Source organism: Ahaetulla prasina, chromosome 1, assembly GCF_028640845.1.
Source record: "Ahaetulla prasina isolate Xishuangbanna chromosome 1, ASM2864084v1, whole genome shotgun sequence".
NCBI classification, from domain to species: Eukaryota; Metazoa; Chordata; class Lepidosauria; order Squamata; family Colubridae; genus Ahaetulla; species Ahaetulla prasina.
In genome coordinates this window covers 165,008,443-165,024,507 of record NC_080539.1, presented here as the reverse complement: position 1 = coordinate 165,024,507, position 16,065 = coordinate 165,008,443, and the positions used below count along the sequence as shown (strand labels likewise).

General features: G+C 44.7%; 2 protein-coding genes across 4 annotated transcripts in view; one reads left to right on the top strand and one right to left on the bottom strand.

The window, feature by feature from the left end:
- The window catches only part of LRRC63 (leucine rich repeat containing 63), a 36,736-nt gene extending 32,349 nt beyond the window's left edge, over window positions 1–4,387 (top strand). Inside the window, exon 12 of the mRNA XM_058180443.1 lies at window positions 2,263–4,387. Coding sequence (XP_058036426.1) covers window positions 2,263–2,422 — 160 coding nt within the window. The 3' untranslated portion in view covers window positions 2,423–4,387. The remainder of the gene's footprint in view (window positions 1–2,262) is intronic.
- A 140-nt stretch (window positions 4,388–4,527) lies between these two features.
- ESD (esterase D) overlaps window positions 4,528–16,065 on the bottom strand; it is a 29,155-nt gene continuing 17,617 nt past the window's right edge. For all 3 annotated transcript variants that reach the window (XM_058180559.1, XM_058180566.1, XM_058180551.1), the window contains 6 exons: window positions 15,865–15,963; window positions 8,980–9,104; window positions 7,571–7,690; window positions 7,095–7,193; window positions 6,036–6,203; window positions 4,528–4,830 (listed from right to left, as the gene is read on the bottom strand). In XM_058180559.1, coding sequence (XP_058036542.1) covers window positions 4,750–4,830; window positions 6,036–6,203; window positions 7,095–7,193; window positions 7,571–7,690; window positions 8,980–9,104; window positions 15,865–15,963 — 692 coding nt within the window. In that variant the 3' untranslated portion in view covers window positions 4,528–4,749. The remainder of the gene's footprint in view (window positions 4,831–6,035; window positions 6,204–7,094; window positions 7,194–7,570; window positions 7,691–8,979; window positions 9,105–15,864; window positions 15,964–16,065) is intronic.

Genomic DNA, 16,065 nt, shown 5'->3' with positions numbered 1-16,065 from the left:
TTTCACCCCTGAATCAAATTCTATTGTTGCTTAGCTTAGTGAACCTGTCAGAAATTAGACCTATTGAATCCAATTGGACTTATTCCCAAGTAAGACCAGAAAACACAGTTTTTTTCAATGAGCAAAAGAAATGACTCTGAGACTCCCCAGTTCCAGTCTGACACTGTAACTGAAGTTAAAATCAAACGCATCAAATTAATATGCATGATTTTATTTATCATCAGAAGACGTGACTTGAATATTGATCTCAGGTCATTATAACTTTCACTTCTCAGTTTCAGATTTTATCTTTGCATACTTTAAAGATACAGTATCGAATATGTTTCAAAGTGCATATTAGATCTTAAGAGAATCTTAGTATGGGTTAATAAAGTAGTCTGTGGACCAGATGACTGTATGCATTCAAATTTGATTACCCAAGATGTTTGATATCTGGTTCGTTTCATAAGAGACAAAATGGAAGCCTTCTGCCTTGCTCTTTGGTATGCAATGCTAACATTGCAAACTAGGTATCCACAGCAGTTCCTTGGGCATAAGACATAAGCAATCATAGGCCAATTGCTTCTTCCGAAGCCCAATATGAGGCACAGGGATATTGTAACAGTCCTTGATAGAGTTCTTCTCTTTCTGCTACAGATTTGTATTAGTTACACATAGAAAATCCTTTTGAGCAGATTTGGTATCCATATATTTACTGTATATATTTGTGTATAAGCCCCGTAAAAACCCATTTTAATCAAAAATGTGCTGCCCATGGGTGAGGTGCTCTGCAGTTTTCATGGTATTTTGAATAAAATTTCTAGGGTTAGCTTATCCGCAGATGGGCTTATATAGAAAAATATACAGGATACTATATGTGGGCACTTAAAAAAAATTATCATATATTTATTTTATTAGATTTTTAGATTTTTATACCGCCCTTCTCCCGAAGGACTCAGGGCGGTGTACAACCAAAATAGTAAAACCCCCACAATATACACATTAAAACAAAACTTAAAACCAAGCATATAACTTAAATGGCCAAAATTTAAAACAATTTAAAACCCTAAGATACATAAAAACCCCAATTAAAAAATTTAATAAAACTTTTAAGCCAGTCCCGCTTGAATAAATAAATGCGTTTTCAGCTCACGGTGAAAGGTCCAAAGATCAGGCAATTGGCGTAAACCAGGGGGAAGTTCGTTCCAGAGGGTAGGTGCTCCAACCCTGCCCCTGGGGACCGCCAGCCGACATTGTTTGGCGGACGGCACCTTGAGAAGACCCTCTCTGTGTGAGCGTACGGGTCGGTGGGAGGCATAAGGTAGCAGCAGGCGGTCCCGTAAGTATCCGGGCCCTAAGCCATGGAGCGCTTTAAAGGTGGTAACCAGAATCTTAAAGCGCACCCGAAAGACCACAGGAAGCCAGTGCAGACTGCGCAGGATTGGTGTTACATGGGAGCAACGGGTGGCTCCCGCTATTACCCGCGCAGCTGCATTCTAAACTAGCTGAAGCCTCCGGGTGCACAGTATCTATCTAAATCTATCCATGGATAAGCCGAACCCAATTTTGCAGGTGCATTTGGTACCTAAAATTCTCATCTGTGAGTTTGTACATTCCTTAGCATAATATTTGTGCAGTACTTGATTCCAAACAGGTTCTGGTTCAGTATTAACCATAAATGACAGATGCCATACCTTTTTTTTTTCCTGGTTTGATTCCTATTGACTTTTCACCTCTAAATGGCAGATAGGAATTTAATACATATTTGCTAAAACTTCCTGCTTTGTGGAAACACCATGTAAAGACAGCTGCACACGTTAAAGAGTGTAGAGCAGGGCTGGGCAACTATGGCCCCTTTATGACCTATGGACTTCAACTCCCAGAATTCCTGAGCCAGCATGCTGGCTCAGGAATTCTGGGAGTTGAAGTCCATAGGTCATAAAGGGGCCATAGTTGCCCAGCCCTAGGGTAGAGGGTAAAGCATGATAATATTATACCCTGTTAAGCATTGCAATAGTATAAACCTTACAAAAGCACATAGTTGTACCTGATTAACAAAATTTGGAGATGTTCTACAGCCTGATCAGGAAGGTTTCTAGAGTTGTTTACTCCAATATACTCTGTACTTAGCTGCCCTTGGAAACTGATACACAAGCAGCAATGCCAGCACACTTTTAGTTCGAATCGCATATGTGCCATAGACTTTCAGTAGTAAGTTTAAAGGATCCGCTTCAATTTGCTCTCTCTAGTATGTGACACTGACCTACTTTCTCCTCCTTTTAGCTTTGCAGGCTGCGACTGCTGCATGGGACCCTTGTACGGAAAAGGCTTCCGTTTTATCCTCATTTATAGGAATGTTTACGGACTAAGACTTCCATATCAGTTTTCAGCTTGCTCACCAGACTGCTATACAGCTTTTGTCAAGTCAGCTGTGCCAACCTGACGGGTGTTGTTAATGTTAGTCAATTGAGATTCAGGAGAAGTGAATAACCAGTTGAATAAAGCAAGCAAGCAAGCAGTGCTTTGGGTATGGAAGGTAAATTTCTGTTGGGGGAGGGGGCCTAAGGATTATTGTGACATTCAAAGTTCAGTTATTTATATATCATATTTAGAAACTGCCAACCTCCCTCCTAGGGCGATTCTGGACATTCTCTTGATTACCGTGCCCATCTCTAAGCAACGTTGCGAAAATCCTAGCACCGTTTCCAGTTTTTAACTAAAAAAAAAAAAAAAAAAAAGAACGACGTTATTTTAAGTCTTTTAATGTAAATTAGTATTTAGGATTTGGGGATCCTTTTTCTTAGCACAGCCTACAATGTCATTAGACAGATTGTATTTATTTATTTATTTATTTAATTTATATACCGCCCTTCTCCCGAAGGACTCAGGGCAGTTTACAGCCATGGTAAAAAGTACAAATCAAAAAGTTAAAAAAGCATTTAAAAACTAATTAAAGACTGAAAAAAATATAATAAAACTATATTAAAACCCCAATAAAAAACTTCATTATGATTAAAGGGATATATGTGTGTGTATCTGATAGGCATAATGCTACTTTTTACTGCTGTACATTCTGCCTTGTAATAAAATAAAACACTATGCACTGATATATTGCTTGATCGTGTGATTTTCCTGCTTTAGGACAAACTAAATGATGGGCTTCTAGAATCATGGGTATCGTGTATTTACGAGGCAAGACAATCACTGCCATTTTTCTCATGATTTGTGCTGCTAGTTTCTTGTGCTATTTGTAGGAATTTAAATAAACTCAATCAACAAATGTAGGCAGCAGTGCATTTAAAATACAATGTAGGTAGCAATAGGTAATACTTTGGTCAGCATACAAGGATACCAGTAGTACTTGAGGCTTTTGGAACGTAACATTGGCACAAATCTTAGTTTTCCATGGCTTATAGAAATATTGTTTGCAGCTGCGTATATTATGTAGACTTTCTGTGAGTCTAAGGTTAAATTTGACACTACGAAGTTTTCTTGACTGCTACCCCAATAGTAATCAAAGTTACTGTAACCCACGTTGTTTGTGATAATCCTAGCATCGCTTCCTTTGACTCAAAAGTAAAAATAGGTAGATTCCCCTCGTACGTATGTGCTAGTCATTCCTGACTCTAGGGGGTGGTGCTCATCTCCATTTCAAAGCCGAAGTCAGTGTTATCCAGACATCTCCGTGGTCATGTGACCGGCATGACTAAATGCCAAAGATGCACAGAACACTGTAACCTCCTTAACATATATGTTTTCAGTTCCGTAAAATACTAATGTTTAAAATATAACCTTATATGGTAGTGTGCATACTCAGGAAATGTATACGTAAGACAAACGTATAAATAAATCTCAATGTATGCCCATCGGGGGTCAGACCCTTAGCTGCGTTTTGCTGTTTGAACCTGCGCATTAAACCTTTCTTTCACTGAAGAGCTGGCTTGCATCCCATCATTCTACAACAAAAGATGGTCCCTATTTTTCTATTTCCATTTTTTACGTGTTTTCGAACTGCTCGGTTGGCAGAAGCTGGGACAAGGAACAGGAGCTCACCCTGTTACGCGGCACTCGGGATTTGAACCACTGAACTGCTGATCTTTCGATCGACAAGCTCAGCATCTTAGCCACTTCCAATTTTTTTAAAAAAATAATTGGAAAATTATTTTTCCAAAGTAAAAATATGATGCTGTAAATACCATTTTCTTATTAATTTGCCAATTATGCATCTGGCAAAACAAACCCTTCCATGAAGCTACAATAAAATCAGGACTCAAATGTTATTCGCTATGGCAAGCTATAAAAGGCAGAATGCAGAAAAAGACTCCAACAATTCTGCAAATGTGCAGAAGGTGCTTAATTGTCTTCCTTGCCAGCTCTCCAAAACTAAATGAAAGCAATGGCCTTTTACTGTAAAAAAAATACACCTGGTTTTGAAGTGTTTCCACTTTGTCATTTCCATTCAAAAATACATATACTGTAGTAAGATACAACCATGAGATATGTCTGCGGACATAAACATGAAAGAAAGTGTGTACATTTATATATCTGTATTACAGTTGCAGCCTTTATTGCTTTGTGGTTATCTGAAAGAGTGATGATCCAATTCATTCAAAATTAGACAGGCATGTTAATAATATTTATTTCGAATCATTAAATCAGGACTTCATTGCAGTTTGTAGAAGTAGAAATCACAGGCAGAGCCTTTGCTGTTTATTTCCACTGATCACTTCAAGATTTTTCACTGTCAGACGTTCCCATGGCGAGACTCAGTCAAGCGTTGAGGTATTTGGCATGATGCCTGATATGGTCATTAATGAACGTGGTGATAAAGTAGTAACTGTGATCGTAGCCCTAAAGAGAGAAAAAGACCAGATGGTTTCAAAAAAACAAGCAACAATGTCAAAAGCATATGCATATAAGATTACTAGGAATAGAGATATTCTCTACCACTAAGGGAAGCTGAATCACAAGTACATGGTAAGATTGTAAATAATCTCCCTGTGAGTTTCTCAAATTAAAAAGAATTTAAGGCTTTAATCTCATACAATAGATACCTAGTTGTAAACAAGATTCAACGGAAAGCATAGGATTGTAATATAATTGTTTAATATTTCTTTTAAACCGTAATGAATGTCCAATTGGGCGCACGATGTTTCAAACCAGAAACACCTCTTCAGCATTACTGTAAGTGTGCTGATCCTGTTCCAGTCATTCTGGAAATGTTCCAAATACTTGTAAACTGAAACAGCCCTTCCAAGTTTGGAATGGTTCCAGAACAGTCAAAACTCCTTGGAAAATGTTACAGGATCCATTTCAAACTGTAAACAACTGCTGAATTTGAAAAGTCTTCCACGCCCCTAGTTTTCTCCTCTGTGTACAGTATTTAACCTCATAGCAGTCTCTCATTCATCGATATCACAAACCCAGAAAATTACATTTTAAAACCTTAAAGCCACTACTGAGAGCAGTGTCAATCCTAACCCTAATCAGGCAGTGGCTGTTCTTGAACACTGCACCGTAACTGGAATTCTGAAAGACTTTCTATGTATTAGCCGAGTGCCTGACATGTAATTCTTTTTCTCCTTCTTTGTTCCTCCCTTCTAAAAGGTCTTATTTGAATTGCTATTGCATGGAAGACACAGAAATCATATTCCAAGAACACACATTTTTTTTATGATTTCTAATTGGTTTGGGAGCAACAAACCAGAACAAAGAGTTCATTCTTAATGGAAAAGTAATTCATTTTACTGGTAATGAATGGGCTGCAGAAAAAAAAATGCAGCTGATGCTTAGCAAGCTAGAATTTGCCAGGGTAGGAGCAAAGCCCAGAAAAAAATCTGATTAACCACTAACATTCCTAGATGCTTTAGTTCAACATTTAGTAAGATGGAAAAAACTATATGATACACAAGTCTAACACCTAGATTTTTCAGATCCTAGGAACTGATGTAGTCATTTAAAAATTCATTCAATTAAATAATCACTTATCTGTCCCTTTCCAAATAAGATTTAAACACTAGATGCAAACAAACTAAAACCCAGTTTTCGAGCATTACCTGCTGCAACCTAAAAACTACTGGAATTTTCCGTTCTGTGCAAGCAGCAATGAAATTATCGGGTAGCAACTGTCCTGCTGTAAGGAATTGATCATCTTTGCCTTGGTCTATTAGGATATCCAGAGGAGAGCCTTGATAAGATTTTGCAATGTGAGTGGCATCATAGGCCTATAAGAAAAAAAAATGCATTTGCTTCTAACAATAGCAACAGCCTGGCCAGATAAAAAGGGAGAAAGGCAGGGAGACCATAGACAAAAGGCAATTTCATGCAACAGACTTATAACCACTTGGCATTTATTAGCTACAATGAAATACATATAATTTGAATTCTCTTCTGTTTTAGAAGCCCCAAGAACGGAACAAGTTCCCTTTCATTTGCAGCCACTATCAGCTGGAAGAATAAAATACTTTCAATCTGGCATTCATCTGTCAGAATTGTTAAACAGGAGTATCTAGTATTCCAACTTCTCACCTCCCTGGCATCAACAAATAAGGATTATCTATCTTTTTCTGGCAGTAGCTGCTTTAAAATCAACATCCAGATTGTAAATCGCTAGCTATAAAACAATAGTTATAATTACAACATTAATAACTCAGTCAAAAATATATGAATAAGAAACAATAAAATCTACAGGTGTACAAATATCTTCAAACTGAAAACACCTCTTTTGTCTTCCAAACAAACTATTTCCAACCATATCGAAGTTGGAAATACTTGTACCTGAAAAAGAAGAGCATTTCTAAAATGAAACAGAGTTGCTTTGGATGCAAAACAACACATCCAAATGATTAAAGTAGTCAATTCTGAATGGGGAAACTGATTGCAACTCAGAATGGAAGTTTTCAGATTTGAAACGATCTGAACTAAAAATGCTGTATTCATTAACAAAACTGATATAACAAGTGCTGAAAGCTGATTTGCATATCTTTGTCTGCTGGTGGAATCGCAATTGGACTTTGCAGGGTTAGTTTTGAAATGGTAAAAACAGTTTATTCATATCTTTAAAACAATTGCAACTTATTTTATATTATATATGTGATGACATTTTCAGTACATACTTCCCAATTCGTTGCGTTCGATCCTAGATATCCACTAAAAGCCTTTTTCCCCCATGGACACTGTATTGGGTTGCAGATTGGAGCAAATGCTGAAACAGACTATTTAAATATTGGTGATTAGTGATTCAAATTTCCTGCACTACAATGTGAAATTATTTTTCTTCAAATAAACATTTATGAAGTTGCCATTTATAGAGTTTCAGAACATAGCTGTTTATTTTCCCACTTTGATAAACCAACATTATTTCATCCTGTCATGATTATTGTATGTATGTATGTATGTATGTATGTATGTATGTATGTATGTATGTATGTATTTAATCTACATGGCTGCTCATCACACACAGTGTTCCTAGGGAGGTTAAACATCCAGTAAAAACCAGAGTAAAAACAAAACAACCCTTCCCCCACCAGGTGCCAGACCAACCAGACTTATCAATGATTTAATTTGACACACTAAATAGTTTGAATCTTACTTTATATTTTCCAGGATTCTTTAGGGCCAGGATGAGAGCCCCATGGCCTCCCATGGAATGGCCTGAAATTGACATCCTTCCAGAATCAACTGGGAAATTGGCATTGATCAGATTGGGTAACTAACGAAGACAAAGAAGAAGAAAGTCAGCATACTTACATTTTCTCCTGCATGAGATGAAAACACATATTTACTTTCATCTACAGAGGGATAAATGGTTCTTTATTTTGTCAATCACTGTGTCTAAAAGCGGCAGGTTTACAGCATACAAGGCTTTTTTTGGTTAAGATACAGATGAATACATCATTAGTAAATTTATCATGGATGTAGTTTTAAAGCCCTTTAAAACTTTAAAGCAAAGCAACTCCTTTCATCCTCAATGAAACATATGTTGTATTTCTTTCATTGAAGTAAATCAGAAAGCCACACTGGCCTGAGATCAGACTGTGATAGATGAAAGAAAATTGAAGTAGCACATCTTTACCTAATACTATACTACACTCTGTAATTATATTATGGTAATTGTAGATCTCTTTCTCTCTTTTCCCCTCTTTTTCTTTATTTGTATCATCGTTTCTCAAACTTTGGAGGGGGTGTCACTGTCCTTTTACTTGTTTCAAGTTCTTCGTAACACCCTCTGTCCTGTATGCATGACTTGCAATTATTTAAAAAAAAAACATCCATTGCACGTTTATTTCTTTGCTAACAATTACAAATACATGTTAAGTCATAAAGTTACAAATCATCATAGTAATAATTTAATATTTAATATGTAACCAAGAGTGCAGCTCCTGTGAATCATATTGTTGCACTAATGCCCAGCGTAATCGTATGCTTCACAGCATGCAGTCAAAACAGTCCAAAGTGTGATGCTATATTAAGCATCTAAAGTGCGATATACAGTAGAACTTCTTGTCACGACCATAATTCGTTCCATAACTTTGGTCGCAATTCGATTTGGTCGTGACCCGAACCTAATTTTGGAAATTTGGCACTTACAAAAAAAAAATGGTGTAGAAGTGGAAATAGGTCGCGAAAAAAAAAAGTGAATTTTTTGGTTGGAACCTGATTTGGTTGTGGTCAGAAGTGTTTGTGACCAGCGGTTCTACTGTATTTGTAATAGTCAAACGTAGTCTGACTATTACTATCTGTAATAGTCAAACCTATTACAAACGTAGTCAAACACGTTTATAGTTTTGCACACTCAATAAGCATTTATGGCTAAGTGATGCGTAATCTTCTGCTTTCATTATTCTAATCCTCCTCCTCCTCCTCCTCTTGGCCTCATGTCAACTAATGCCCCCCCCCCGCTGTCACCCAATGCCACTCCAAATAAGTCAAATGTCCTCCAGAGGACAATATCGCCCACTTTTAAGAAACACTAATTTAGATTAATGTAATTCAAATTACCTCATCTTTTATGTAAGAGTACATGCGATAATTTATTTTCCATAATTCTTCTGTGGCATCTACATAAAAACCGGCTCCAGTGCCGAAATCCCAGCTCTCGTCTTCTCCTTGAATATTGCATCCACCTGCCACAGAAAGAAATAATCAATAATCAGCAAAGTACCGGAATGGAGGCTGATACTTTGTCTTCATGAGAAGGAGGGCTAACTCACAAGGCTAGGGGAAAAATATCTGTTTCAAAATCAATATCATCTTCTGAAACTAACTGCTAGGTAGAAAAATCTACCTGGCAATTCTAAAATCCTTGCAGAAACTTTGCTGACCTGTGGAAAGTCAGTTCTGAAACTGGCTTTTTGTGTTGTGAGAAAAGACACATATTCAATGCGGATGCACATTTTTTCCCAGTAAGAGGACCACTTCTTGGAAAAACCTATTACGACTGGATTTCTAGTAATCAGAAAGAGCCCACTGGGAAAATATTCAGTATATCATGATAGGAATGTGGCCATTATAGTACACAACCTAGTTTTAAAAGTTACAGGACCTCTTTCAAAATCTATCTACCATTCATATTGATGAAAGAGCCCCTCCCCAATATGCTAAATTTAATGGCTGCCAGTGGAGCAGGACCACTCAGTCACTGATAAACTGGATACATTTATACACAGGAAGCCCATCCCCCAAAGTGATCTGCTGTTCAGCCCCTTTTTGCTAGACAAGCTATTCAATGACAGCTACATCATTTCAGGAGCAAAATACAGGGAAGGCAGGACAGAAAGTTAATAATTCCTAGTCTTCCGGTTGAGAAAATTTAAACCAGTTATTGTCAAAAGTAGCAGCAGATACCCTAAACATGAGATTTACAACAGATAAAATACGTGCTATTTACGTACGTATTTACGTATTCGTACATGCAGATAGTCCTTGCCTAACAACCGTAATGAAGCCTGCCCAGTTGTAAATCAGGTCACCCACATGATTGACCCAACGTTATGACCTTCTTTGCAGCAAGTGTTAAGTGACCACCGTGGTCTTTAAGCGAACCAATGGTTTGCTATGGCGCCAGTTTTGCTGAAAAACTGAAAATAAATTGCAGTTTTCAGCAAAACTGTTCCACGTGATCACAGGATGTTGCAAGCAGCCATAAATGCAGGACAGATCACAAACACCAGGTATGTGGTCATGTGACCATGGGGTGGACGGGACGATGACAGCAGTCATCGGCACTTCGGAACCAAGTTGTAAGTACCCCCAGGAAGGTCCGTTGTAACTCTGAACAGTTGGCAAGTAACTGGTTGTAAGTTGAGGACTACCTTTAGAGTGTTCTGTTTCCCTTCCCCCAATACTCCCAGCAAAGAGTCCGTCAGAGGCCTTCCTTTTTTTTCCTTTTATTTACATAGATACATGTCCTGGCCACGTCTACCCACGGGCCTGCCAAGTTTCTGGAGATAACGAGGAAATTATAGATAAGGCCAGAATTACTCACGAATATATTCTTCCCTCCATTGAAATAGTTAGCTCGCGCCAATTCATTAGCTCGCGCCAACTCATTACTTTGTCCAAGACAAAAAACCAGGAAGTCCCGCCTCCTATTTATAGTCTCTGCAGATGTCACTGCATGACAATTATGACTTGGCTTTGTCCCAACTCTTCCGCTGCTGCGCACGGCGATTACGTCTACGTGACCTTGCATCGCTCCAAAACTGTTCTTGGGGCGTTGCCAAATCAGAAGGAGGCTCCATGGAATCAGGCTGTGCCGGCCCCTCCCCCTCCCTTTGAGTGGGTGCCAGGGAGGGAAAGGGCTCAAGAGAAGCAGGGCTTGCCAGGTCTTCTCCTCACTTTCTGAATCATCCGAGTCCAGGAGTCCGGGTCCAGGAACCTGGGTCACAACACTATCCTCACCGCAGGGCCCTTCCCCGGGCTGACGATCGGGATGCGGTCGGGCTGGGTTCTGCTCATGGAAGGCCTGCACCAGGTCAGGGGCATGAACGCCGGAGGCATCTACCCAGGAGAAATCAGTCCCGTATCCCTTCCACGCGATCAAATATTGAAACGACCCTTCAGCCAGCGGGAGTCTCGACGCTGTGGACTTCAGATTCCTCCGATCCGCCTCGGCGACAGTGACGGGTGCTGTTGGGCACCGAAGGGGACTCGGTGTGGCCTCAGGAACCAGAAGGGACCGGTGAAAAACGGGGTGGATCCGCATGGATCGTGGCAGGGTCAGTCGGTAGGCTACCGGGTTGATGACTGCCTCGACAGGGAACGGGCCGATGAATCGGTGGTCCAACTTTACCGGGCGGTCGGACGGGAGGTGTTTGGTGAGAGCCACACCGGTCTCCAACTGCCAGCGGGGCGTTGCCCGTCGGGAGCGGTCGGCGGACCGTTGTAATCCTCCTTGCCCGATTCAGCTGCTGACGTACCAACTGTTGGACCGCATGCAATTCCGTCAGGAAGGTCTGCGTTTCGGGAACAGGAGAGTCCGGTGGTGCCAGAGGGAAGAGCCGCGGATGGTACCCCACATTGGCAAAGAACGGGGTCATCTGAGTAGAGGTGTGCTGAGAGTTGTTAAAAGCAAACTCCGCCAGGGACAGGTAGTCGCCCAGTTGTCCTGTTGCTGGTTGATGAAGCAACGGAGATACTGTTCCAGTATACCGATGACCTTCTCTGTACCCCGCCGGTCTCCGGATGGTGCGATGACGACAGACACACCTGCACCTCCAACGCGCCATCAGGCTCTTCCAGAAGCGGGCTGTGAACTGAACTCATGGTCTGAAACCACCCTGTCCGGTAGACCATGGAGGCGGAAGATGTGCTGCAGAAAGAGACGGGCGTTTTGCGGCTGTGGGCAGTCCGCGGCATGGGATGAAGTGTGCCATCTTGGTGAGCATGTCCACCACCACCAGCACCGTGGTGAACCCAGAGGACAGCGGCAGGTCTGTCAGGAAGTCCATAGAGATCGCCCCCCAGGGTCTGTCGGGTGTCGGCAAGGGCTGGAGGAGCCCGGGCGGGGCCCCCGTGGCGGCCTTGGCTTGCCGGCACGGTACGCAGGATGTCACATAGGCATGTATATCATGCCGCACTCGGGGCCACCAAAAGGTCCGTGTCACCAGGTGGAGGGTCTTGAAGAACCCAAAATGTCCTGCTGCAGGGTTGTCGTGGCACTGGGTCATGACGAGGGCTCGGAGTGGTCCTGTGGGCACATATAATCGCCCCCGAAACTTGAGTAAGTCCTCCTCCAAGGTCCAAGGAGATGCGGGGCCCACCTCCGCTCTCCTTTGCTGCGACCAGGCGTCCTGGCGCTGCGCCTCTCGCACCTGGGCCCGCAAGTCCACTGGCTCCCGTGCTGCGGCCAAGGCTTCTGCCGGCAGCACTGTCCGTGGAGGAAGGGGGTCCTTGGCGCAGAGGTACTCTGGCTTGCGGGACAGGGCATCCGCCCTCCGGTTGTGACCGCTGGGAATGTAGGTCACGCGGAAGTTGAACTGGGCAAAAAACAACGACCACCGGATCTGCCGCTGGTTCAACTTCCGAGCTGTGGTGAGGTGCTCGAGATTCCGATGGTCCGTTCGGACCTCCAGATGGTGTCGCCAAGCCTCGAATGCAGCCTTGATAGCCAGCAACTCTTTTTCCCAGATAGTGTAGTTGCGCTCGGAAGGATTGAGTTTCCGGGAGTAGTAAGCACAGGGAAAAAGTGTGCCACCATCTGCCGGAGCCTGTAGCAGCACCGCTCCCAGAGCCACATTGGACGCGCCTGTTTCCACCACAAAAGGCGGGCGGGTCGGGATGCCTCAGGATGGGTTCTGTGACGAAGGCTTTCTTGAGGGCTGTGAATGCTTCTTGCTGCGGGGGACCCCACCGGAACGCAACCTTCTTCCTGAGGAGCTGGGTAAGTGGAGCCGTCAGTGTGGCAAAGCCCGGGATGAAGGTCCGGTAGTAGTTGGCGAAGCCCAGCAAGCGCTGAACATCCTTCACCCGACGAGGGGCTTCCCAGCTACACAAAGCTTCTACTTTACATGGGTCCATGGCTATGCCCTTGGGCGAGATGATATGCCCGAGGAATTCTATGGAAGTCCGGAAGAAGACACATTTCTCCAGCTTCGCATTGAGTTGTTGCTCCATAGCGTTGCAGAACCAGACCGACGTGTCGAAGGTGGCTTTCCCTGGACCGGGAGTAAATCAGGATGTCGTCCAGGTAGATAACCACGAACCGATCCAACATGTCTTGGAACACGTCGTTCATGAAGTGCTGGAAAACGGCGGGAGCGTTGGTCAACCCAAATGGCATGACAGTGTATTCGTAGTGTCCGTATCGGGTGCCGAATGCAGTCTTCCATTCGTCTCCTTCTCGCATCCGCACCAGGTTGTAGGCCCCCCGAAGATCAAGCTTGGTGAAGATCGTGGCCTCCCGCAACCTCTCCAGTAGCTCCGGGATGAGCGGCAGGGGGTAGCGATTCCGCACCGTAATGGCGTTTAGCCGGCGGTAATCGCAGCATAGGCGCAAGTCCCCTGTCTTCTTCTTCACAAGAGGACCGGGGCCGAGAGGGACTTTGAAGGCGGATGAACCCTCGGGCCAGGTTTTTGTCCAGGAAGTCCCTGAGGCGGCCAACTCGGCTCCGACATGGAATACAGGCGTCCCACAGGCAGTGGTGCGTTGGGCAGAAGGTCCACGGGCAATCGTAGGGCCGATGCGGGGTAGTCGGTCCGCCTCCTTCTCGCTGAACACGCCGGGCGAAGTCCGTCAGCTCAGGAGGCAAGGTGATGGCAGCGGTGGGGCGTTCTGGCGGCACAGGTGTGGCGGATGTGATCGACGCACTGCAGACTCGGGAAAGAGATGGTGTTCCGCGACCAGGCCACCTGAGGATCGTGGGTCCGCCAGGCCATCCCAAGGACCACAGGAAAATGAAGGTCCGCCGTGACATAAAACTGGATCGCCTCCTCATGGTCCCCAATAGCCAGGCGCAAAGGCTGGGTGGCAAATTTAATGGGGCCGGACACCAGTTCTCGCCCATCAATTGTCTCTACCGCATCGGAGGGTCCACGGAACCACGGGACCGCAAACTGGGTCACAAAGGCCTGGTCCATAAAGTTTGTTGTGGCCCTGAGTCCACCAGCGCATGCGCCTGGAGCCCGTCCGACTGGTTCCCCAACCATATCCGTGTGTCCAGAATCAGATGCCGAGGGGGCCCAGAGTCTACTTCCGCAACGTCCAGTGGGGGCTTAGTACGTGCCCGACCTAGGGTTTCCCCGGGGTCGGGCCTGCTCCGCTTCGATTGGTCACGCTGTGATTCGGGACCGGCGGCGTGCCCCACTTCGCTTTCTGGGGCAAGAAGCGCGGCGGCCGGGCTCCCCACAGTACAGGCACAATCCCCCTTGGCGCCTCCGGTTCCGCTCCTGGGCTGTCAGGCGAGATCTGGCCGCTCCCAACTCCATGGGCTCTTCCGCAGCGGTTACAAAACGTGGGGCGACCCTGGGTGCTGGTGGTGCAGGAAGTGGGGGCACAGATGTCGACGGCGGGTCCCGGGGGGTGCGACGGGACGGTCGCCGTTGCAGACGGGCATCGAGGCGGAGACAAAGGGGCACCAAGTTGTCAAGGGTCCGCGGCGCCTCCACGCGGGCCAGCTCGTCTTGCAATTCCTCTGAGAGTCCCTCCTGGAACGCGTCCACCAGCGCTGCATCATTCCAGTCAGAGTCCTGGCACAAAAGACGAAATTCGGCGATGTACTCCTGCAGGGGGCGTTTCCCTTGACGGAGTTCCTTAAGGCGCCTGGTTGCCGTCAGCATTCGAACGGGGTCCTCATACATGGTGCGCAGGTGCTGCCAAAAACGCTGTTGGTCCGCCAGCAGGGGGCTGTCCTGGAGTAAGAGGGGTGTGGCCCATCGAGCAGCCGAGCCGGAAAGAAGGTTAATCACGAAGGCCACCTTAGCCCGGTCGTCTGGGAAATCCTCTGGCCTCATAGCCATGTAGAGCTGGCACTGTCCCAAGAAGGTCGGGAACATCTCAGGCTGCCCAGAAAACTTATCCGCACGGTTATGGGGCACTTGCGACGAGGAGGAGGAGTGGGAGGATGGGGGGGGCTGCAGGCACATTCCTGGCAGCAAGTTGGCCTGCCAAGTGAGCCACTTGCTGCTGGAGCTGTTGATTAGCTGCTTGTAGCTGCTGTAACTGCTGCTGTACCTGCTGCTGATCCATCTTTGGTAGAAGATGTTTTAGTCAGGTCTTGGACAAAATGTTCTGTTTCCTTCCCCAATACTCCCAGCAAAGAGTCCGTCAGAGGCCTCCCTTTTTTCCTTTTATTTACATAGATACATGTCCTGGCCACGTCTACCCACGGGCCTGCCAAGTTTCTGGAGATAACGAGGAAATTATAGATAAGGCCAGAATTACTCACGAATATATTCTTCCCTCCATTGAAATAGTTAGCTCGCGCCAATTCATTAGCTCGCGCCAACTCATTACTTTGTCCAAGACAAAAAACCAGGAAGTCCCGCCTCCTATTTATAGTCTCTGCAGATGTCACTGCATGACAATTATGACTTGGCTTTGTCCCAACTCTTCCGCTGCTGCGCACGGCGATTACGTCTACGTGACCTTGCATCGCTCCAAAACTGTTCTTGGGGCGTTGCCAAATCAGAAGGAGGCTCCATGGAATCAGGCTGTGCCGGCCCCTCCCCCTCCCTTTGAGTGGGTGCCAGGGAGGGAAAGGGCTCAAGAGAAGCAGGGCTGGCCAGGTCTTCTCCCTCACTTTCTGAATCATCCGAGTCCAGGAGTCCGGGTCCAGGAACCTGGGTCACAACATAGAGCCTGGCTTAAGTTTACTTGAGTCAGAGCATCTGTATCAAAGCCATGAGTAAACCAATTAAGCTGATGCTCTTTAATAAACCACTTACGTGGGCTGGTATCTGGAGCGACTACAACAAGGCCATGTTCAGCTGCAGCTTGATGGAAACCAGCTTTGGTTATGAAGTTTTGTTCTGTACATGTTAGTCCTGAGAAGAGAAGAGAGCAAAGCACCTTAATACTAACAAGAATACTTTATCACTAATCCAGGCCAGGAAGGTATTATCTGTGCCCAAAAGGAGAAGCTATGC